Source organism: Bicyclus anynana, chromosome 8 (assembly GCF_947172395.1).
Source record: "Bicyclus anynana chromosome 8, ilBicAnyn1.1, whole genome shotgun sequence".
Taxonomy (NCBI): domain Eukaryota; kingdom Metazoa; phylum Arthropoda; class Insecta; order Lepidoptera; family Nymphalidae; genus Bicyclus; species Bicyclus anynana.
This window is the reverse complement of record NC_069090.1, coordinates 160,367-183,172: the sequence shown is the minus strand read 5'-3', so window position 1 is coordinate 183,172 and position 22,806 is coordinate 160,367. Positions and strand designations below refer to the sequence as shown.

Below are 22,806 nucleotides of genomic sequence, written 5' to 3'. Positions count from 1 at the left end.
TTTTGTCATACAGGTCGGACCGAAATTCATCAATAACAGACTTATTCGTATGTGCTGCCTTATCTGTTGTGTAAAATTGAAATCAATGTATGGAGGCTTTATGTACCTTCTAAGTTCTACAAAAAAGACCGCGACACCATATACCTATCTTCTACATTTTAGCAGATAAGTACAGGTATCTTTAGTGTTTTAAATAATCTTAATTTAAACCTCTTTATAATATTAGCATAGAAGACTCTATTTCCCTTGGTCATCCCACCACGCTCAAAGGGCTGGATCGATTTTGCTAAGGGTAGGGGTAAGGTAGGGAAGGTATAGGGTAGAGTACGGTACGGGTGGGGTAGGGTAGGGGTTGAGGTAGGATAGGGAAGTGGTAGGTTAGGGGTAGGATAGGGGTACGGGTGGGATAGGGGTAAGATAGGGGTAGGGTAGGGGCAGGGTAAGGGTAGGGTAGAGTTGGGTTGAGTAGGGTAGGGTAGGGTAGGGGTAGTTGAAAGTTTACATCGAGTTTCACGCGGACGAAGTCGCGGGCGTCCGCTATTCATTATAAAGCCGTTTCTGAATGAACCATGGCAGCCATCTTGAAAAAGGGGTGAAAACACTTTTCGCGATATCTCAGAAACTATGCATCTTACAAAAAATTTGTAAAGTCATAATTTGTAGCAAATTGTTTTGCCTACAAATATGTTTATAAATAACCTTTTGCCCTGAATTAAAAAGTTATAAGCAAAAAAGGGCATGGTCAATAGTTGTATAATTGTTTAAATAACTTGAGAGGTAATTTTTTTTAATTCCAAAAAAAAATATTTTTGAAATCCTCTTATCAAGACCTTTCATTTGATGTATCACACAATGAAGTTATTAAAAGTTTTTTTTCAACTTTCCATCTTACCCCCTATAACTCCTATAAGTGTCCCCCATATTAAAATTTTATCTATTCACAATACATTCCTGTATTTGGGTCATAAGAATTGATATGTGTACCAAATTTCAATTGGATTGGTCCAGTACATTAGGAGAAAACACACAGACCTTAAAATGTGCGCGAGGCGGATTACACGGGTTCCGTTTTTGTGCTATGTACGTTTGGAATCCTAATAAAAAGTGAGAAAATTTTCATTTGCTGTTACTTCATGCTTTTTCAGGATGTGATACAATTCATAGGATGTGACGAAAGCCGAGCTGGATTCGGCGATTCAGCTCATTCTCGAAATTGGACCTACCTAACTGGAATTATGATTTTAAGATATGATTTTTGTTAAATACTACGTAATAAATCTTTATGACTTCTCCGAAATAAGGTGTAAACAGAGTGTACAAAACTCAATGAATGAATGAATGCCTTGCCGCCGCGACCATAAGTAAGCAAGTTGTTCAGAAATGTCAAAAAGGCACCCTTTTATACTGGGTAGAAAGATTTTGTGAGTTACTAATTAAAATTATTTAAGCAAAAAGAAAAATCGGTGAAAAAACAAATGGTTAATTAAAAAAAATCTGGTGAAACCATAATAAAAGTCCAGAGATTTTAATAATAATTTACTCATTTAAATATATACTCTATCATATAAATCTGTTACGTAATTTACATAATAGTTAGTGAGGCGAGCCTCGTCAACCGATGCATGGTTGCGATACATTCATATTAACGTAATAAATTAATTTATAATATTAATAATACAACAGTTTAGCGATAACATATCTTTGGCTAATTAAGATTCATCTGTGGATCCGAGTGAGGCGCCAGTTCGTCGTGTCACTCTACGAGCACTGCCATAGATCATAGATTGACAGAATCTGCGACATCATTGACGAGCTCGAACCTCCACCTCGTCATAAATTATTAACAATGAATAAAATTATAAATTACTAATAAATACTCCAAATAATTATTTAATATCCTGTGATACAAAATATGTTCACATTCCGCGCACCGCAACTTCACCGTCCGACATAGAAACAAATGTTCAGCAGGCGCAGGTGTACGGTCCGCCGCCTGGAGCATTCCCTCGTATCACAAGATATCAATAATGACAAAAAATATAAACAAAACAACCACGCCGCAACAAAGCATATAACCTCTTTATATTAATTAATTAACATAGCAACACCGACTTGCCCGTCAAAAGCATGAACACATGGCAACACTATGATGAACGTGCCGCGTATACACACATCTTTATAAATTTTTTATTAAAAATATACGACGCGGTTAAGCATCGGTAGAGTCCCGTTTCCAGGTCGTGTAATAAATAAAGCATGTTCTAATACTCCCAAACCTCCCAAAGAATACTTTGCATAATAATGAGTTATTCCCATCTCAGTACAGCAACTAAGAGCAACGTTTTCGTACCTACTTCTTTTTATCATCTAAATAGCATAATTTAATAGCAAATTCCTCCCCAGTTCATGTTTTTGACAGTCGAAGCATTACATGGACGTATGTCGACGCCCGAAAGGCATTTTTACAATATTTAATTAATTTTATATGTTCACTTCATAATTCTCTTCTCACGAGACTGATGTACATAATTACTAATATTAAAATAGCTAACTGATGTGGTAACGTAATGATGAATGAACGAAATGATTCAACGTGGTTCTAGAATCACACGCCACGAAAGAAGCCCCGAAGACGCGGCGCTAGTATATTGACGACGACATGGCCGACCACAGTTTAGTGATATACCTTAGTATCTTTCTCTTAAAAAAGAGAACAATTTATACACGAAGTCTGTAAAGAAACAGACAAAGCTATTCAATATTCAGTGCTATGACGCGTGGCCATTTTTGCAGACCTTTTGAATAGATCAAGTTGATAACAAGTTAACACATGCTTCAGGGCAGTGTCAATCAAATTTAAATATCTTTCGATGAATGTGGTCCATTATTTGAAAAGTGGTCTACTGCAGCGCACGCCTCAGTCGAGGATTTCGTGCGTGGCGTACGATGACGACCCACCGCGCACAGTCACATACTTTTAAATTAGTTAGGTACAAAATGACATTCTGCATCGATTTTGGTTTTAGTATAGACGAAGAGCAACTAACTCATCGACACGTGAGCGGCGCGCGTCGGTTATCGTTATAAAAGTTTTTAAAATAAACAGAGACACTTTAAGCGCATTTGAAAGCTGACTAAATATCTCGTGTCAATACTTCCTCGTATGTGACAAGCGAGATACTGTTTGACGTTCACTTTAGAGTCAAATGTCATCACCGAGAGGGTTAGTGTAACAAATGTTCAGACATTAATAACGCCGGCTCGAGGTACATCACACAATTTGACTCTCACACATTGATATCCGACACTTAGATACATATTTACATCTGACGAGTAAAACATCGTAAGTACAACCGGGTGATACATCTATGTAATAATTATGCTCTTTCATAATATATTTTATAGAAATATTTTAAAATAAATTGTTTTACACAATTATACACTACACGCCTTTAACACAGTTTATCGTAGACAGGCATCAGCGGTACAGCTGTCGAGACAGTTCAGTCTGCATGTCGTTAGCGTTCTCATTCCGCTCTCACTGAGATTCTTATTTTAGTTGTGATGTCAAAATCATAATAATTATATTAGATGGCGAACTCCTTTATGAAAATTTCCTGGTGCTTTACTATCGAGACATGATTAGATTGAATAAACTTTTATCCCACAATAAACAAAGGTAAAATTATAAAAAAAATAAAAAAAACAATTTATTAAAATAACTTAATAATTAGGTATTACAATAAAACAATATCCTGTCCATTACGTGTGAGCAAAACAAGACTTTCTCGGAGCCATTACAGCGTACAGCGTGCCCACGACGATATTTAAATACGCATAACTTAAACAGCACAGGGCTGGCTGTAGATTAGCTGTTGTGATATATCTATTTATTTTAGTTTTTTTTTATATTAATAAACTATGTAAAGCAGTTTGTACTTGTTTTTACAACACTACTGTGACCCCGACCCCCCACGAGCCTCGACCCGAGTCCGTACACAGACCTACACCTCCGTCTCACACGTCTGGCCCCTCGTGACTATCACATCACTTTACTACATCTCAAAAATTTTACATGTTTCGAAATATTTATTAAATTTTCTGTTTTTGTTTATTGTAGAATAAATACTAAATAAAAATTGTGATTATACTTATTTTTCAATCAAACTTCAGCAAACTTCAACTAGTGTACCCGCGCCCCTACACAAGCATTTCTCAATCACTTTGAATTGAGTCTCGATATCATCTCTACCTCTCTTTGTCTAACACAATACTAAAGACAGAGAGGGACAGAAACGAACTTAAAACTCACACAGTCGACTGTCAATACATTATTACACATTATAACTACTATAAAATGATAAATGTTTTAATGTAAACAAAACAAAATTCGTCAATTTATTATTATTATTTGTAATATGGAAAATCTGTTGTTTTGTCACAAACACAACACAGAGTGTGTTGTGCAGATGTACAGCCATCTGTTGGCTGACTTCGAGTATTATACTGTAGCGTAATCATCAGAGTCGTATATAGCGACCGTACGTACTCAGACGAAGACGACATGTAAAGCGATTGTGGCCAGCTGCCTGACACTCGGGGCACGGCCGGTACACGCGCACGCACAGCGTGTCACTGAGTCACTCACAGCAGCACCAGTCCCGCACGTCGCGTCACGCCGCGCGTCACGTCACGACGCAGTGCGAGCGCGCCACGCTCAGCGGACACTTCCGCAACAGACCCGTTCGGCTCGCGCTGGGTTCTGTCGATTGTAAAGTAATCTATATAATAAAACTTTAACAGGTCAAATTCTGTACATTGAATATATTTTGAAAATTATAGTTGGAACTTGGAGGTCATAATGGTTTTCGTGTCTAATATTAAATCAGCTTGTAAGTCTATAATATTTCTATAAAGTAAGAAATAAGTCTTAATTCTTACTTTATAGAAATATTATATTATTTACGACGCTTATTTCTTACGACTTCTTCAAGGATTTTTTGCAATCAATAAACAAAAGCTGACAATGACACCCTGCGACAGTGTACGCTACGCGCGCGACGCGTACCGACACCACGTCGCGCGGTGCGATCACTGACAGTGACAGAGTACTCACACAGCGTACGCTACGCGCGCGGCGCCAGCTCGTAGAACAACACGTACGCCTCCGCCGACACCACGTCGCGCGGTGCGATCACTGACAGTGACAGAGTACTCACACAGCGTACGCTACGCGCGCGGCGCCAGCTCGTAGAACAACACGTACGCCTCCGCCGACACCACGTCGCGCGGTGCGATCACTGACAGTGACAGAGTACTCACACAGCGTACGCTATGCGCGCGGCGCCAGCTCGTAGAACAACACGTACGCCTCCGCCGACACCACGTCGCGCGGTGCGATCACTGACACTCTGTAACAGTGATAGAGTACGCGACTGTTATGTTCTATTTGTTACTTAAAAATATTAATATTATTTTATAATGTAAAGAATGATGCATGATGATGCCAAAAATAAAATAAATTTTTGAAACAGGAATACATTCTGTCAAAATAATATCGAATATCTATAATGGCCACTGGCACGCTGTGTATATACTCGTATATGTACAGCGTGCCAGTGGCCGCGTCCATAAGTCACCGCGACATTATGTGTCTGGTACAAGGAACCCCTTAGTTATATTAAAAATGAGCTCAAGTGTTTTTTGATCGTTTCAAAGCGAGGTCGATCGCGAGCCATTCACATGGTGATTGGGTCTTAATACCTCGTTCATTCGGGTCACGGGTCCTTCATATTTTGTGTATCGTTGCGACGAATCTTGAAATATGTAGGTACTTGAGTCTAGAACTCAAAACCCGAAGGACCAGAATTGGAATCCGATCGGGTTGCAATTCAGTTGAGTGCTGTTATTTGATCGACTGACATATTTATAACCTTCGATATTAAACAGAGTGTGATATTATCTATGTGTGCCTCTATACAAATGAACGCAGCAGCGCTGGCGGCCGGCGCGTCAGTGTCACGAGAGATCGGGTCGTTCGCGATCCGATCGCCCACGCGCAAGTAGTGATAGGGTGTCAGAGATTAGATCAATAGCAATCGATACAGGTCTAGTACGAGTTAATAACTTAGGATTACAGGAACCTAGGAACAGTGTTGAACATAAAGAAAATTATAACTAAAATTAAATTAAAAATAATAGGCAAGTACATTGTATTGAGTCGATACTTAACGAAACACACAAACATCTCGACAACCTTTTTATGTATTAATTAATTAGGTTATTATTGATCTCATTTTCCCTAATACCTCAGAAAAATCTTTATATTCAAACCTAATCATTATCCCAATTGACATTCTGCGTATTTACGCATGTGCGGTGGTTTGTGCACCGGCAGCAGTGAGGGCTCACCTGGAGTCGTTGTACTCGTGCCAGTCGCCGGTGTAGGGGTGCTTGCAGTACGCCGTGTAGTGGCCCGAGTACGTGGTGCCTGCAACAACGGCACGTGCAACAGAACGAACGAAACCAGCCATAGGGAAACCAGCCCCCTATTTATTCATTTAAATATACATTTTTCAGTTTAACTTAACAATGAGACATACACTCAGTTGAATTTTTCCGCACACCAGCATTCGTCGTAGCGCTTGGAGCTCGCAATCATTATACAACATGTAACACGACACATAATAATAACACGACACGATAATTAAGAAAAATCTCAGGTCTGCAGGTATCCTCACAATGTTTATCTTTCATCGTTCATTTAATTTGTCAACTGCACCGGCGACAGCTCGCCGCGGAAGGTACTCACCCGAGTGGTTGCTGACGGCGTACAGGTTGTAGGTGGCGTGCGTGGGCGCGGCCGCGAACGGCGACATGTCGAGCGCGCTCAGCGGGAACTGCACCGGCGACAGCTCGCCGCGGAAGGTACTCACCCGAGTGGTTGCTGACGGCGTACAGGTTGTAGGTGGCGTGCGTGGGCGCGGCCGCGAACGGCGACATGTCGAGCGCGCTCAGCGGGAACTGCACCGGCGACAGCTCGCCGCGGAAGGTACTCACCCGAGTGGTTGCTGACGGCGTACAGGTTGTAGGTGGCGTGCGTGGGCGCGGCCGCGAACGGCGACATGTCGAGCGCGCTCAGCGGGAACTGCACCGGCGACAGCTCGCCGCGGAAGGTACTCACCCGAGTGGTTGCTGACGGCGTACAGGTTGTAGGTGGCGTGCGTGGGCGCGGCCGCGAACGGCGACATGTCGAGCGCGCTCAGCGGGAACTGCACCGGCGACAGCTCGCCGCGGAAGGTACTCACCCGAGTGGTTGCTGACGGCGTACAGGTTGTAGGTGGCGTGCGTGGGCGCGGCCGCGAACGGCGACATGTCGAGCGCGCTCAGCGGGAACTGCACCGGCGACAGCTCGCCGCGGAAGGTACTCACCCGAGTGGTTGCTGACGGCGTACAGGTTGTAGGTGGCGTGCGTGGGCGCGGCCGCGAACGGCGACATGTCGAGCGCGCTCAGCGGGAACTCCACCACCACCGACAGCTTGCCGCGGAAGCGCTCCGTGGGCGAGAACCTGCAACGGCGCCACGATCACTGGTGACTTAGTTCCGCACCACAATCGAAAACAACACTTGAAAAATCGTGTGCGCTGTAGACACCACACAACTCAAGTAAAACTTCTTTCAAAAACAAAAATCAAAGCGCCATCTGTGAGCGTCAGGCGTAACTGGTACTACTGACGCCATCTACTGGTAGTTTAAAATAATGATCTTTGTTTCAGTATGTCTGCAGATGGCAGCACGCAACTTAAAAGCCTCGCCCGATTACACTTTTCTAAACGCAATTACCAACACAGTCCCCAAATCGAATGACTCATAAAAATCAACTTATTCAAATTGAAGATTATATTTTATATTGAGTGAATACATGTCCCCCCCCCCCCCGCACCCACCTCTTGAGATGCAGCACGAGCACCTGCGGGAACTTCTGCACCGTGAACCACTTGAGGCACTTGCGCCGCACGCCGCACTTGGAGCACGTCTGCAACACCACAAGCGTCAACTGGCGCCACTCCAGAGGCCATACTTTACATCTTAATGTGATGTTCAGATTGTGTCAGGCTAAGCTACCGCTACTGACCGGCTTCTCGTCGCCGTCCAGCTCCTCCTCTCGCACGAAGTGCTGCAGACACTGCGTCAGCTTGAGGTTGCCCGTCCGGGACGGGATCGGCAGGCTGGAACACGACAGATTATCAAAGTAGTATCAGCAAATCGGATACTCTAGAAATATTGCATCTGGCAAGTTATTAATATAGACTGTAAATAATAAAGGTCCTAAGATGCTCCCTTGCTGAACTCCGCAAGTATTACGTTTATATTTAGATAAAAATTGGTTTCTTTTATTCTGAACTGTTTTACTAATCTTTACGCATTGATCTCTGTTTCTTAGATAACTTTTTATCCAGTCGAGAGGTTTAGCTCGTATGCCGTGCCTGTATATGTATTCCAATAATAAACTATGGGACACAAAATCAAACGCCTTAGTCGAGCCCAGAAATTCTGTTACAATTCTTTATTAAAGAAATGCAATCTAAAGTTGTCGAACCACCTTTTCTAAAACCGTATTGTGAGTTTTTTAGTAAATTAAACATGTTAAGGTAAAATATTCTGTTACTCATTACATTCTCAAATACTTCACATATAATTGGTATAAGTGTGACTGGTACAGAATAGTTTTCAAACGATTGTTTTTCACCTTTTTATTGATGGTTTTCACAAAAAGTTTCTTTAATTTTGTTGGGAACCTTCCTTGCTCCAATGATGGTGCACTAAATATGTAGATCATGCGGGTTGCTAGGACTAGTGCACATTATCTTAACACTCACTACAGGAACACTACATTAACCCACTGATGTATTTTTTTTTAATATGAATTTCTATTATATCAATTCATTGATTGATGTTGAAGAATATCTAATTATAATATAGACTGGTATTAAATTAATTATTCTTACTACATTAGCACAATTATTATTCGTATTTGAATTTTTGTTAGTAAAATATTTGTATATATTTGTGATACTTCTTTTTTTGGTTCATGTGAACTGTGCCCTTGTAAAAAGGCTCAAAGTGGGCGATGGGGCGAGATATGCTTGGAGTTTCTCTGTTTTAATGCAGCGTCGTTTTATACTTTTATTTTTTTTAAATAAGTAGTAAAGTTTCCACACATATGCGTTTTGTTAAGCATTAGTATTTTGTGTAGCGGTACGGCCGGTGCGTCCGCCGAGGCAGCGCCCACCTGAGGTCCCAGAAGGGGTCGAAGGTGACGCTGTCGTGGTGGCAGTGTGTGCAGCGCAGCGTGGACTTGAGCTGTCCCACGAAGATGTCGCCCACGCGGCTGTCCTCCGTGCGCAGGTAGCGCGCCCACGCCTCCGCCGCCTTGGCCGAGTCGCTGCGACAACGAACAATACATACAGTACGGAGCGGGCCGGCGACCGGTCGTCGCGCGCGCGAGCGTCTGCGTACCTGAGCCCGTCGTCGATCTCCGTCAGCAGCGGCTTGGGCTTGACGGTGACGCGGTTGACGTCCTCGTGCAGCCCCTCCAGCAGGTAGCGCAGGAACTCCTGCGCGTCCTGCTGGCTGTAGCCCATGAAGCGCGGCGCGAACCGCTGCACCTGCGCCTTCAGCGACGTGGTGTTGACGACCGCGTCGCGCTCGCCGCCGCGCCACAGCTCCTTCACCACGCTCGCGAACGCTGCGGCACACACTCACTGCGGCACGGGCGGTCGGTACACGCCAGGAGCGCGTACCAGTTCGAAGACGGCGACATACAGAACATTGTTTCAAATACCTAAACATTTTCAATATTCTTTGCTTAATACACCATCGGCTTAGCACCGTCTTCAAACTGGTCAGCAGGTAGAACATTATAATATTATGATGTTATTTTACGCTTCTTAATCTAGTGGGCACGTTTTTAGGCTTTGAAATCGGTTGTATTTTTTGTTATTAAAATTTTGTTATTTTTCTATTTTGTGTATAAATATATACGAGTAGATACTACGTGTAAAAAAATACTTTCATACACAAAATGAACACACTACCATCCCCCCTCCCTCCCCCCCCTAAAGTATCCCGAGGAGTTTCCATAACTGTCCTTCGACTACATCACCAGACCCCCTAATGACAGTCACAACCCATGTAGGTGGACAGTTCTCATCAATACAAATTAATCAAGCCCAAACACAAGGTAGCTACTGTAAACCGTTCAAGAGTTCCCTTAATTGACTTTGGTCTTTATCACCAGACCCCTAATGACAATCACAACCCATCTACGTGGAAAGTTCTCAAATTAACCAAGTGCAGTGCAGTGAGCGGTACCTTTGATGAGCGCGCCCTTCATGCAGGAGAGCGAGGTGTTGATGTCGGCGGAGTACTTGTCGTCGGCGAGGTACTCCAGCAGCAGGCGCGTGTTGGACAGGCACTGCAGCACGCTGTTCATGAAGCAAGTGTTGCCGATGTTGCGCAGGCCGTTCAGACCTGTGACGCAATGGCACTGCTTAGTGGCGTGACACTCATGGAGTGAGCAACTCACGGAGTCGAGCCATTGTACTCTGGCATTGACACTAAACCAAACACCACTAGTACATAAAGATTTTATACGGCAGCATCGAAGATCTCTTTGGGTTGTCTAAGCCCACTAATCGAGTGGAAAAAATATTTTCATTTCAAACAGAACTGAACGAAGAACAAAAACGTTATGCTTCCGACCGATGGTATCAGAGATTACTTCCATTGTAGACTTAGGCCGGGGACACAGGAGCATGCAGGAGGTGTGTGCAGTGTCAAGGCGCCGGGTCGGAGCAGGCCCGGGGCCGGGACGCGCACGAGTCGGGACGCGTCTGAGCAGCAGCACGTACCGCTGGTGTGCGAGAGCTTGTCGCCGCGCTCGACGTCCGCCCGCTCCGAGCTGCGCCGCACTCCGCTGGGGCCGCTCTTGCCGCCGGCCAACTCCTGCAACACTCACAGCTCAGTCGCCGCACGCGCGGACTCGCAACACGTCTACCGGAGGCTGTTCTGTAACGATGCTCTGTATGACTCGCAAGTGCAAGTCTCGAATTCACCTCCATCTCTCTCTCTTATCACGATACTATAGAAAGATAAAGATAGAGATGAATTCGAAACTCGCAGTTGCGAGTTACACAAAGCATCGTTACATCTTGATCTCACCGACGCGTTTGACCAACATGGATAAGCTAATAGATAAAAAATATATACTCGGGCTATATTATAGCGACCGTAAGCAGCTTTGCTAATATTATGAGACTTTATTGAAAAAATAAACTCAAAAAATATCGAGATACTTTAATCGGAGTTTTTGAGGGGGCACTTTGACGCCCCTTGAATTTAAAATCCATGTAGTTCTAATTTATGCATTTAACTTTACACTTTAATTTTAGTGAAAAATCTGTTGTCGCCTTCGAAAGCGAACGAAGACATCGCAAGCTAACAACTGAGACACCGGCTCGACCGCGCATGCATAATCTAAAAACTAATAGTGAATGGTTAATCAATGACGTATTAAAACTAAATTAACATAAAACTAAATACTTAACAAAACTTCTACGGCATGCAACTACGAGAAATATCAGACAACACACACGAAAATATAGCGTAATGAATGACCTAAAAAGAATAAAAAATTAACGAAGGCACTTCATCGAATCGTAAGCTGCGCCGTTTCGAGACAATGTTGGCAACACCATAACCCGAGGAAGACGAATGTAACGCTTCGACTGTTGAGCGATCGGCACAAACGTGCGTCCCTGTCGTTCCAACTGTCTGTCACCACATCACCAAACTACAGAACACCAAGACCGGCATCACCAAGCAAGCACGACCAAACCTCACACAACGACGAGCGAGTATCGCGGTGCACATTACCATTCGCGTCACCGCAGACAGTTGCACGGGGCGGCGACACGACAGTCGCGCGCCGGCCGCGCCCCCTGGCGGACGGGCGCACGTTAGTCATTACGCGAGACACTATGACGACCGTGGACATCGACGGGCCAAAATAAATTGACTAATAAGTAAAGTACATGCAAAGTATTGTATTAAATATGTAGTAATGACGCACAGCGGTCGCTGAGTATTGATTGGTACGTATGGTAGGTACTTCATCATCATCATTAACAGACGATGGACGTCCACTGCTGGACGTAGGCCTTTTGCGTACACTTCCAAACACCACGGTCTCGAGCCGCCACCGTCGAGTGGCTCCCTACAACCTTGTGGATGTCTTTGGTCCAACTAGAGGGGATCGACCATTCGAGGTCGCCATTCCAGCACCTCGGGACCCCAACGTCCATCGGCACTTCGAACTATGTGTCCTGCCTATTGCCACTTCTGCTTCGTGACTTGTTGTGCTATGTCAGTGACTTTGGTTCTTCTACGGATTTCCGAGTCGATCGCGCAAACTTCAAGCATAGTTCGCTCCATCGCCCGCCGAGTGACTTTGAGTCTTCTCATGAGGCCTACAGTGTGATAATTGTGAGCGTTCATTCCAGGCCGCTAACGCATCGGCTCAGACGGCGACCAGACCAGCCACTGCGGCGGACGACAGACGCGACGAGCGCGTCGCTAACTACCCGCAAACACGCGAACATTCTGTATCTGTTGAAGTCAGTTACAAAGTTTCGGCATAGTTTATGCGAGTTGTGAAGTTTTGAATGTAATAAATAATTTAATATATTTATGAAACTCTATTCATATCTGATGAATAATTATGGTTTAGAGAAGTGTGGCGATTATCTCCAAAGCGTGCCAATTCAAGGGGACATTGAAAGTATTCTTATAAGCTTACAAGATATTTAACAATATATTGAGTTTTAAAGATTCGTTAGAGACAATAAAGACGAATCAGATCGTCTTGTCTATTCTAATATTATTCATGAATTGAAGTTTAAGTTTGTAAGGACTGAATCGATTTTGAAAATTCTATTACCAAAAGAAAAGCCACGCTATTTGTAAAAGTCATGCGCTACTTTTTGCTACTATTTTCACCGGAACGGGAACTAAGCGGGGCATCTCCTGGTAAAGTATCAAGACGCGACAGAGATGTCGTACTGCCGCAGTAACGAGTGTACGTGTCGCAGCAGACGGCGGACCTGAGAGCGCGGCGGCGCGCGCGCGGGCCGGCTGCGGCGCCGGCGGCCACCGCTCACGCCGCAGCGCCGCCAGCGCGCCCGTGGCCACGCATGCCAGCACCGCCAGCTGCAGCAGCCAGAGCATATACGGCCCGCTGCGCGCTCGCCTGCTCGTGTTGTGGGCCGCTGTGTGACGCACACGACCGTCGCCGGTGTTCGGAATGTACAAATACTGTATGCTTTTGTCGTTACAACTCAACTCTGTTCAATTCAAATAAAATAACAAATTGTTTATTGAAGTACTCGGTTTGGAAATCTCAGTTCTACCCACGTTGTCTTCTGTGTTCTTTTAAAGTAGTCAGAAGCACATGTTAAAATTTAAATTGTCAAATGTTCAAAAGTTCCAACAAACGATTTGAGAAGTAAACTAATTAGCGGCCGGTCTTCCGCCGCGTGTACTTTTCGATAATAAAAATGTAACGTTCCGTCGACGCACGTGGGCAACGGTATCAATGAGAATCGCCCGCGTCACCCGGACCGGGTGTTACATAAACAGAGAACAGCTCGGCGCGGCGACGTTCGCTACACAAACCTGTGGACCACGTTTGGTGCACAATGCGATCGACACTCGAACATCGACGAGTTAACGGGCGACACTAGCGTTTTTTAAATTATTTAATCGTCTTATCACTGTCCGTTTCTATTTCACGGACACGGCGCGAGCGCGGCGTCACAAAATGGTCCCTATTGCTTTGGCCGTAAGACTGCACTCTCGGTCTTCCTTGGCACACCGCTAGAGTTTATAAACAGTCAAGGTCACTTTCGCTAGACAACAAATCTCAAGTCCACGGTACGATTAAAAAACTAGAACCGTAAGCAAAATACCTAACGCGAAAGCGCGGCTCGCGAGAATCACACAAACCGACATTCGAAAAGCGCGGGAACGGAATCAAGATGGCGGGGAATTTAGGTGATTCCCGCGGGAAAGAGCATTTCGTGCGAATAGTTCGTGACGTCACCGAGCGGCCATTGCGATCGCGCGCCGTCAACTGGCGCGAGCGGCGCCCGAGCTCAGCGCGCTGCCAAGTGCCGACACAACTTGTGCCGCGCACAGCTAAGTCCATATAATCATCGCACTATCATCAGTGATATCAACGGACAGACGGCGGCGTGGTCAAACGTTCAGGAGGTTCAGTGAACGTCTGACGGTCTGTGCCGACGTACAATATATTGGTCGTGTTAAGATTATTTTGCAAAATGATGATGGTTTTTCCCTAAATTGTCGTCATTGGCATATCTCGAGGTACAGGTCTGCCGACGGGGCGGCACGCGCGGCCGTGTGGCGGGTGTAAGAATATTAAGTAGTAAGGCTTCCCGCCAGCGATGCGGTATTTATAACGATTGTGTAAGACGACGTAAGGGAAACCGTACAAAATGATGCAGCGGGAATGCGCTCACCCGTGGGAGACGCCCAGGCGAGAAACTACGCGATACTGTGGGCCCTCGTGCCCGTACGAGAACGCTTCATCTCGATCGGCGGATACATCACGGTATTTGTGAATAGTGAGGGCAAGAGAAGTCACAATAATCATTTGAAGATTTGCTGTGATGTGGATTTGCGGTAGGAAAGAAGTGCATGTAAGTGCATGTAAGTCAAAGCGAAGCTTGTCCGGGTCCGCTCGTAAACCTATACAACAAACGTAAACTCCAAACCTAGCTGCTGAGCCAGCAACTCATCGTACCTATAGCGACCACGATGGGGCCCGATGGCGCAGAAGCAGAAGAGATGAGTGGAACGACTCTTTAAGAGTCTCCTCTGAGACTCGGACCTCGGCTGCAGAGGGCCGTTCGAGAAGGTGTTTGGGCAGTACCACTGTGAGGCTCACCCGTACCCGCCTGCTACTGTAACTCGTCAAGCGCGAGTCGAACTGTCCGCCGGCGCTGCACGCGGGCGCGGCGCGCAGCAGGCCGGGCCGCAGCCGGCATCTCACCGCGCCACGAGCATCGCCTCCGCCGACCGTCACACTCGAACGAATCTTTACGAGTTCACGCTAACTCGCGGCAAAACTTTATGAAATTGGTAAAATACATCAAAAATTTGGCACACCGAGGAGACATGTCAACCGTATGTTTAATGTCAAAAACAATACGTCAATTTTTTTTCTCGTTTAAAGTCTCTACACATATAACCTCAGAAGAAAATATAAGATTTTAGGGTTTCTTTTAAACGCTCTGATGACATGGTAAGTATTTTATACTGATAAACTTTCGTGATTTTATAAAAGTTACAAAGTCATTTCATATTCCTATCTCCGCGTACCATAGTACGATCAGTAATTATGTATGAAATGGTAACAATGGAAGGTTTCAAGGATAAACACTCTCAAACCGTCCCATTATGGAGCATATTTTTTCATATTATTTTTGGCATATGGCCATAACATGTGCCAAATAGGTATATGAGAAATATTCCATGTTGTCAGTCACTCATCTTTATGGCGACCCTTCGAAAAACAACGTTAAAGATGAATCTTTAAAGATCTCTTTTTTTTTCAATTGTCTTGAAACCAGCTACCTCCCACCTCTAGTTCCAGGACCAAGCCCCATAGTCGCCTACCGCATCACTACTTACGAAAGGAGAACTTCAGCTTTTATAAAATTACGAAGTTCTGGTCGTCGCAGGCTCTTAGACTATCTATTGAACCTACAGAAATCGGGTAAAGAGTCCACGTCATGAATCATAAATAAAAAAATAAGATGGATATCAATGTAGCCTCCGCGTCGCTGCGTTGCGGGTAGGCGAGCCGAGCTTGTCAGTTTGACACTTGGTCCAAGATGGCGCTGACACTTGTGATATGTCCAAGATGGCGCCGGCGCACGTCAGACGCGCCACGTGCGCGCGGCGCGAGCCGGTCGACATTTCCCGCGTGCTGTATTTCGGGACGTTACATTTAGCGCGGATATAATTAGACTAGGAATCTATCGCGGACGCGTCGCGGGCCTTCTTCGCATTATGAATAGTTTTTTGTCACATCTCTTTTCAGCTTTGACCCAAAAAATAATGATAGTTCTATGAAACTTTAAAAAATATTTACTGAGAAAGTATCGTTACAATGATAATTAGATAAATATTCAGCCCACTAATAGCCGGTAAAGGTCATGTTCAGTTAAACAAAGTATTACAGAAGACCCTTATCTTGAGGTCTGGTATGGTAGACCATAAATTATACAACGACCAAACATCCACGTGTATGTAAGCGGAATTTGTGACGTTCGTAAATTTTAATATGGTCGCAAGAATAATTTAAAAAATGCAGTCATAACTCAGCCGAAATAAACGTATGCAAGAAATGGAATCCGCGGGTCGCGGAGGTTTTACATATTTTAACATGGCGCTGTTTATTGAACTATTGGAAATTGAATACAAATCGTAAAGCAAATCTAGTTATTCTTCAAAATAGCTGCGTCACAAATACTTTTCACACCGGGACGAGGATGACAGACAAAAATTTGATCGCACACGTCGCACCAGTGTGAGTCACGCACACGAATGCTCCGGCGCCCGTTGCTAATGCCAATAAACTTTTGCTTTCTCTACCGACACATCTAGCAGGTTACCACTGCAGTTCACGACACGAGGTGCCCTGTGTACTCTACCATCACCATCACCGTCAGCGTCCCATCGCTAGACTGATTTGCTGAAGCTCTGTCACGATTAGCTGCCCCGGGCGACGCACAATTTTGTGGGGAATTCTAATGTGTAACATTTGACGAAACGATAGTTTGTATTGACGTCGTGTGGAAAGTTCATATTTGATTCGGATCACGAAGAAGACTAACTGAAGACTCCTTTGCAGAACACAATGATTGAAAGTACATTTAACCGTCTAGATAATAGAACGCGAACAAGTAATGTAAAATGAGCCACGAAAAACAAATAGATGAATACCATAACGAAATAGAAATAGATGGTGAAAGTTTTGGAAGTAATCGATTCTTTAACAAAAACGTAAATCAGCCAGGAAATAAACAATATGTGAAAATAATATGGGTCGAAACTTTTGTATTGTTTCGCAGCAGACTGATAACTGATCGGTCGTGATGTTGCCAACACCGGCCGCTGACGCGCGCCTTCGAGCTGAGTGAAAACTGTGACAACTCACCGACTTGATATAGTCATAGTCCTTCAAGTCCAAGGTGTTCCTGCGCGCCGTCGGCGTCTCCGGGCTGGAGTCCACCGTGAGCTCGCTGACGGTGCTCTCCGTGCTGGTCTCCATGGACTTGGCGCCGTCGTCCTTCGCCTCCGCCTCGCCGCTCTCCGTTCTCTTCTTCAGGAAGTTCTCGTGCTCGAAGGTTTTGTTCTCGAAGCCGGTGCCGCTGGGAGACTCCATCTCGTTCTCGAGCGACAGGCGGTCCTCCTCGGAGTCGATGTACTTGATCGACTTCTTCGCTTCCTTGTTCTTGAGCCTGTCGCTCGCCTCCGCGGGCTTCTTGGGCGTCGCCCCGGACGCGACCGGCTGCGATATCTGTATGTAGGACGCGAAGTTCGTGGTGTGCTTCGGCGCCTTGCTCTGCTTCTCTATGTCGCTCTTCAGATCCTTGGCCTTGGTCTCGGGACTGCCGCGGAGCGCTTTGCGCTCGGCGTGATCTGCGTCGCCGTTTTCCACTTGGATGACTGTCGATTTTTCTAGAATTTTTCCTATCGGGTTGTTCGGATCTAACTGATTCTTGATACTAGCCAACCGTTCGGACGGGCGCCTGGCGGCGAGCGCGGCCGCCGGCGGCGACGGCGTCTTGCCGTTGCGGTCGGCGGGCGGCAGGTGCACGGGCACGGGCCGCTCGTCGCCGCGCTTGGGGCCGGTGCCGTCGCAGTCCTCCAGCTGGCTGAGGTAGTGCCGCAGCGCGCGCGCGGGCGGGCGCGACTCGTCGGCCGGCAGCTTGGTCACGGCCATCTTGCAGTCGAGGCGGCGGCGCGCGTCGGCCCCGGGGGGCACCTCGTTGCCGTTGGTGTCGCGCGCGCCGTTGGCCAGCGAGTGGCGCTTGGCGTAGGCGGGCGACGGCGACCCGTCCTTGGTTCGGCCCTCGGCTCTCTGGGCGTGTTGAAAATGTACACTTAGCGAGAATGGAAACCGTGGCACGGCGCGATGCGTGTGTTAGTTCTGACAAAACTGCACATGCGCAGCCCTGGCGCGCTGTTACTGCGATGCTACCGAAGGGAGCCGCGCGAAACGCCGGCTGCAGAGTTGGCCCTCGGCCGCTCTCACCGCCGGCGACGGTCACACTTTGAACGAGACTGAAATGAGTTCTTGTAGTAGGTAGTCAGATGGTGTACCTATAAAGTGACCGAGTTCGAGTAACGATTACCGTCGTCGGCGGAGATCCTCGCTCAGTGTGGAGGGTTAACTGCTGACGTATGTACGGCGGGTTTCGGGCGGCTCGTGAATCTATTTGAAAGCAGTTGATGGCTCGCTGGTGCGATGTTAAGAACATAAACACACAGCACACGCGCGGCGTTGTTTACCTGCGGGACGGGGCGCCGTCGGACGGCCGCGAACACGGACTCGAACGTTTTGTGAAATGGTAGTAAATGACAGAAAAACTAGGATCAGCATTGAAAATAACTAAAATATGCCAATGAACATCAACATTCCAAGCACTCTGAGTGTGATCGAAGACAGCTCGCTCGGGAGCGACCGGCGACGACTCCCTACAGGCCTACAAAGGACAACAGACGATCCAATTTAACTTTTATATAATTTTAATCTACATTCAATATTATGTGTCAATAGGCTCGATATAACATTTCGTAGAATGTCAACATCCCAGCTAATTGTTTTTTTCAGCTGCATTTATTTCAAAACGAGAATGATATATTTTTTACATATTATCTATTAGCTACTATAGCACAATGATGTGTACAGAAATAGGGCAACTCAATAAAAAGAATATTAAATAAATTAAAATAATCTGTGATCCTAGCGATGATGAAGCTATCCCGCGAATAAACAAGCGGTCGGTCGCGTTGTGTGCGCGCCGCCGTCCGCCAGCTCCTGCTCGCTCCTGGCGAGGAGCCGAGCAGACGGCGTCACGACGAGTCGACTCACCTCGGCGATGGTGCAGTTCCTGGCGCGGCGCGGGCGGCAGTCGGCGGCGGGCGGCCGGCCGATGTCGTTCGATATGGACTTGGAGCGCGCGATCTCGCCGTAGCCGCTCTGCGCCTGCGCCTGCTGGATGCGCTGCGTCAGCGGCACGTAGTTGGCGGGCGAGTACTTGTTGTAGAAGTCCACCGTGGACATGGCGAGCGCCGCCGCGCCGGGCGCGCCGCGCTTGGCGCGCGGGAGCTCGCCGGCCGCCGAGCGCGAGCACTCGCTGCGCGCGGCGGACGCGTCCCGCGAGCGCGACTCGCTGCGCTCCGCGCGGTAGCGGCCCGCGTCCGCGTCGCGCGAGTACTCCACCAGCGACGTCTTGCGCTCGCGCTTGCCGTCCACATCGCTGTAGCGCGAGCGGAACTCGGTGGTGCGCTCGGCGTGCGAGCTGCGCACGGTGGACGACACGTAGGTGCCGGAGCGGTAGTAGGGCTTGTCGCCGGGCGCGGCGCTGAGCGTGGAGCGGTAGGAGCCCGACAGCGCGGCCGAGGCCGGCGTGTAGCGCGACGGCGACACCACGGGCATGCTGCGGGCGGGGCTCTCAGTCTGCTTTCAGTCTGGCCGGGCGCCGTCTTTGCATCTTTAGTTTGTTGCCTGCAACAAATTTATGTATCCTGAGATCCACAAAAAGTATTAAAACTATACATTTGTAATATAATAGGAGTTTTTTTTTTAACTGCACAATTTAATTCCTGTACTATTTAATTATAAAATGATCCTACGAACAGAACTCTAGGTGAGTGAGTTCGACTCGCACTTGCCCACTCCCTCTCACTCGTTACATGCTGTCTCTTCACATGTGTGCTAGTACAGCAAATAGTCTTTTTGTTGAAACTGAACATTGTTGTTCTTTCAAACATTGAAGTCAACACAAAACTATATTTATATTGTGTAAAAATATTATAAATTCAAGTGAAAGAAGGAAAGAAGAAAACAGATCTGTGTGTAGCTTTCAATTATTGTTATTAATAAATCTGATATACCTTTTACAAATAAAACTGTGCTTTTGATCACATTATGAAAATTCTTGGCCATGTTTAGTCGCATGTATATTTAATAACATGGAACAGGTTGTAAAGAATTATTTACCCTCCTGCCATCACCATATTTTTATAGCAATTTTAGACTTGTAGTAGGAAAGACGGACTGTTTGGTGGGTTGACTAGTGTTTTGTCCAAAATGCCCAGTATCACACAAATAAAGAACTCTAGACACAACAGTAACTTGCATGAGCTAGCAGTCAGTCAGTCAGTCTAGCAGGTGGGCGTCCTAGTCAATGGCATAGCTATGGGAGGCGGGGAGTGATCACCCAAAAAATGCAACAATTGATTTTGTCAATTGAAAATAAAAAAAAGTGGTAAATCCAAATGTACATGGCTCACAAAGTTAGATGACAACTATTACAATTAATGATCAATTAAACAGCTTCAAAATCTAAGCTGACTCTTTTGCCTACAATGATGTTGTTGGTCTCATTGGTAGGCCATTATGTGTTTGTGCACTTGTTTGTCTACATGTTTGTGTACATGTTTATGTACTTGTTAATGTACATGTTTGTGTACTTAGTTTCAAGCAGTAGCCTCAGACTAAATAGATAAAGACCTGCCTCACAAGACATTATTTTTCTGTCAAAGTATATGATCAACGATCTTATGCTATTATAAACACTGTCTCTATAGAATCGATGTTTCATAGTTTACAATCCTGTCCGTAAGTTAAAAACCTCCTTAAAATACCCTTTTGTGTAGTTTAATGATGTAAAAAACAAACAAAAACCTCTAGTATAGTATAAGATATGTATGAAATCTAAGCTCGTTTTCCTTAGAAAATGGCAGAAAATTTTGTTTGTGAATTTGGGTGTGATACTAGTCCTTATGTATTTAGTCTGAGGCAGTAGCTGTTACTGTTTGCTGTGTTGGCTGTATGATGTAAATTAGATTTGTTCAGTAAAATATTTTACCTTGTAAGTAATCATAAGAAACTCGAGCAATAAGCGGGCCCCCACACACCACTACTTCCTGCTGTAGACATCCACAAGTTGCAATAAAACCTAATAGGTGCTCAGATATTCTATATGTGATAAAACTTAGTAAACTATAAACTAATAATTAAAGGTGTTTTAACTGACAATAGTAAAGCATTGAATCAACATAATTGATTCTATTCATTAATTACATTTTCATTCTGTAAAGAGGGATATTTCCAAAACTTATATTTGAAGCATTCATCAAGCAGCACTCATCAACACATCAACAGCTCCCACCAGTAGTGTGCAGTGTGCAGTGTGCACCTGGTCACTTACAGGTTATCCTTTTGCACTTGTCATTAATCTGCTGCACAATGTGTACAAATAACTATAACACAATGGTGCAAGTGAATAGTCAAAATGAATTAGGTAAACTGGTTCATATAGTGAGGTATATGTAGATGAAAGACTGACTGTAAACAATGCTGCAATGTCACATTGTGTTGCAATATTTGGGTTGCGGAGCTACGGGCCGAGCGACATAACAGCATGTTTACCATGGCGGCTGGCGGCTGGCGCCATCGGCTGATGGTGAAGCGGGTCAAGGTCGCGCGCGCATTGATCCAGCTCTCGTGGCAGCAGCAGACGAGCGCGGCTGCGGCGACCGCCCGCGGGATTTTTGATTTTGACGGAGATTTATTTAGATACGAAGTGTAATTCGACACCGAGCGAGGCGCTGACGGCCGCCACTCGTCTGCTGGAGGCGATGCACCCGATTATCACGTTCACGCGACTCACCCGACTGCCGCTCGCTATATCACCAAATACGACCCAAAAATACACTTCTTGTTTTATTTTTAGCGTATCCAAATAAGATTTCGCGTGACACTCTGCGTTCGACGCGAACACTCTTAATGCGATTTATCCGACAAACGACCAGCTGCGACGTAAATGTGATCGATTGTATGCACAGGCGACGAGAAATTATACGATACTCACGAATATTAAGGATTTTTCGTAACCAAAGCGACTGTTTTCAACAATAAACGTTTTCACTGTTCTCGGTGCGAACGAAATTATTTTAAAGCCTCTCGCGTCGTACACTGTTGCCTGTGCCACTTCCACTTGCTCTCGTATGTACAACAGCGTAGTGAAAATTGGAGCGTAAACTTCGAATAATGTTTTCTTGAGCTCTCATGTAATTTTAGAAGGCTCAAGGCTCCATCGCTCCCACAGATCGCTCCGTTTGTGACGTCACTCAACTCAAATTGTTGGCAATCCTATTTTTGTACGATTTCCGTCACGAATTCTTCGAGGATTTTAGTCCTTCGTGCCTTACAATAAAGTGTATAGTGTAGTTTGTGACAGATCAAATAGACTTTTACGTTTAGTGTTGCTATAATTATGAAGTCTGGGTTTTTGTCCTGCTTCCACAGAGGTTTATTAAATAATGCGTGACGTAATTGGGTGACTCATCGGTCAGCTGAGAATCGTTTGACAAACTAAATTAAATTATTAATTTATAATTATTAAAATATAATTTGTTTTATAT

At 45.5% G+C, this 22,806-nt stretch overlaps 1 protein-coding gene across 4 annotated transcripts; it reads right to left on the bottom strand.

Annotated features, from left to right (window-relative positions):
* Positions 1–1,522: 1,522 nt before the first annotated feature.
* Positions 1,523–22,613, bottom strand: LOC112052369 (uncharacterized). Of its 4 annotated transcripts, XM_052882740.1 has the most exons (13): positions 22,254–22,613; positions 19,247–19,882; positions 17,306–18,232; positions 10,914–11,007; positions 10,375–10,533; positions 9,520–9,748; positions 9,293–9,445; positions 8,135–8,228; positions 7,947–8,035; positions 7,432–7,568; positions 6,412–6,490; positions 5,323–5,411; positions 1,523–4,762 (listed from the first exon to the last, which is right to left on the bottom strand). In XM_052882740.1, exons 2-12 carry the CDS (start codon positions 19,811–19,813, stop codon positions 5,333–5,335), a joined length of 2,607 nt encoding a protein of 868 aa, XP_052738700.1. In that variant the 5' UTR covers positions 19,814–19,882; positions 22,254–22,613; the 3' UTR covers positions 1,523–4,762; positions 5,323–5,332. The 4 variants fall into 4 exon arrangements, with proteins under 4 accessions (XP_052738700.1, XP_052738699.1, XP_052738697.1 ...); XM_052882739.1 differs by lacking the exons at positions 1,523–4,762; positions 5,323–5,411; positions 6,412–6,490; positions 22,254–22,613 and adding an exon at positions 22,053–22,244 and having other exon boundaries at positions 7,033–7,568; XM_052882737.1 differs by lacking the exons at positions 1,523–4,762; positions 5,323–5,411; positions 6,412–6,490; positions 22,254–22,613 and adding an exon at positions 21,812–22,046 and having other exon boundaries at positions 7,033–7,568.
* Positions 22,614–22,806: the final 193 nt, after the last annotated feature.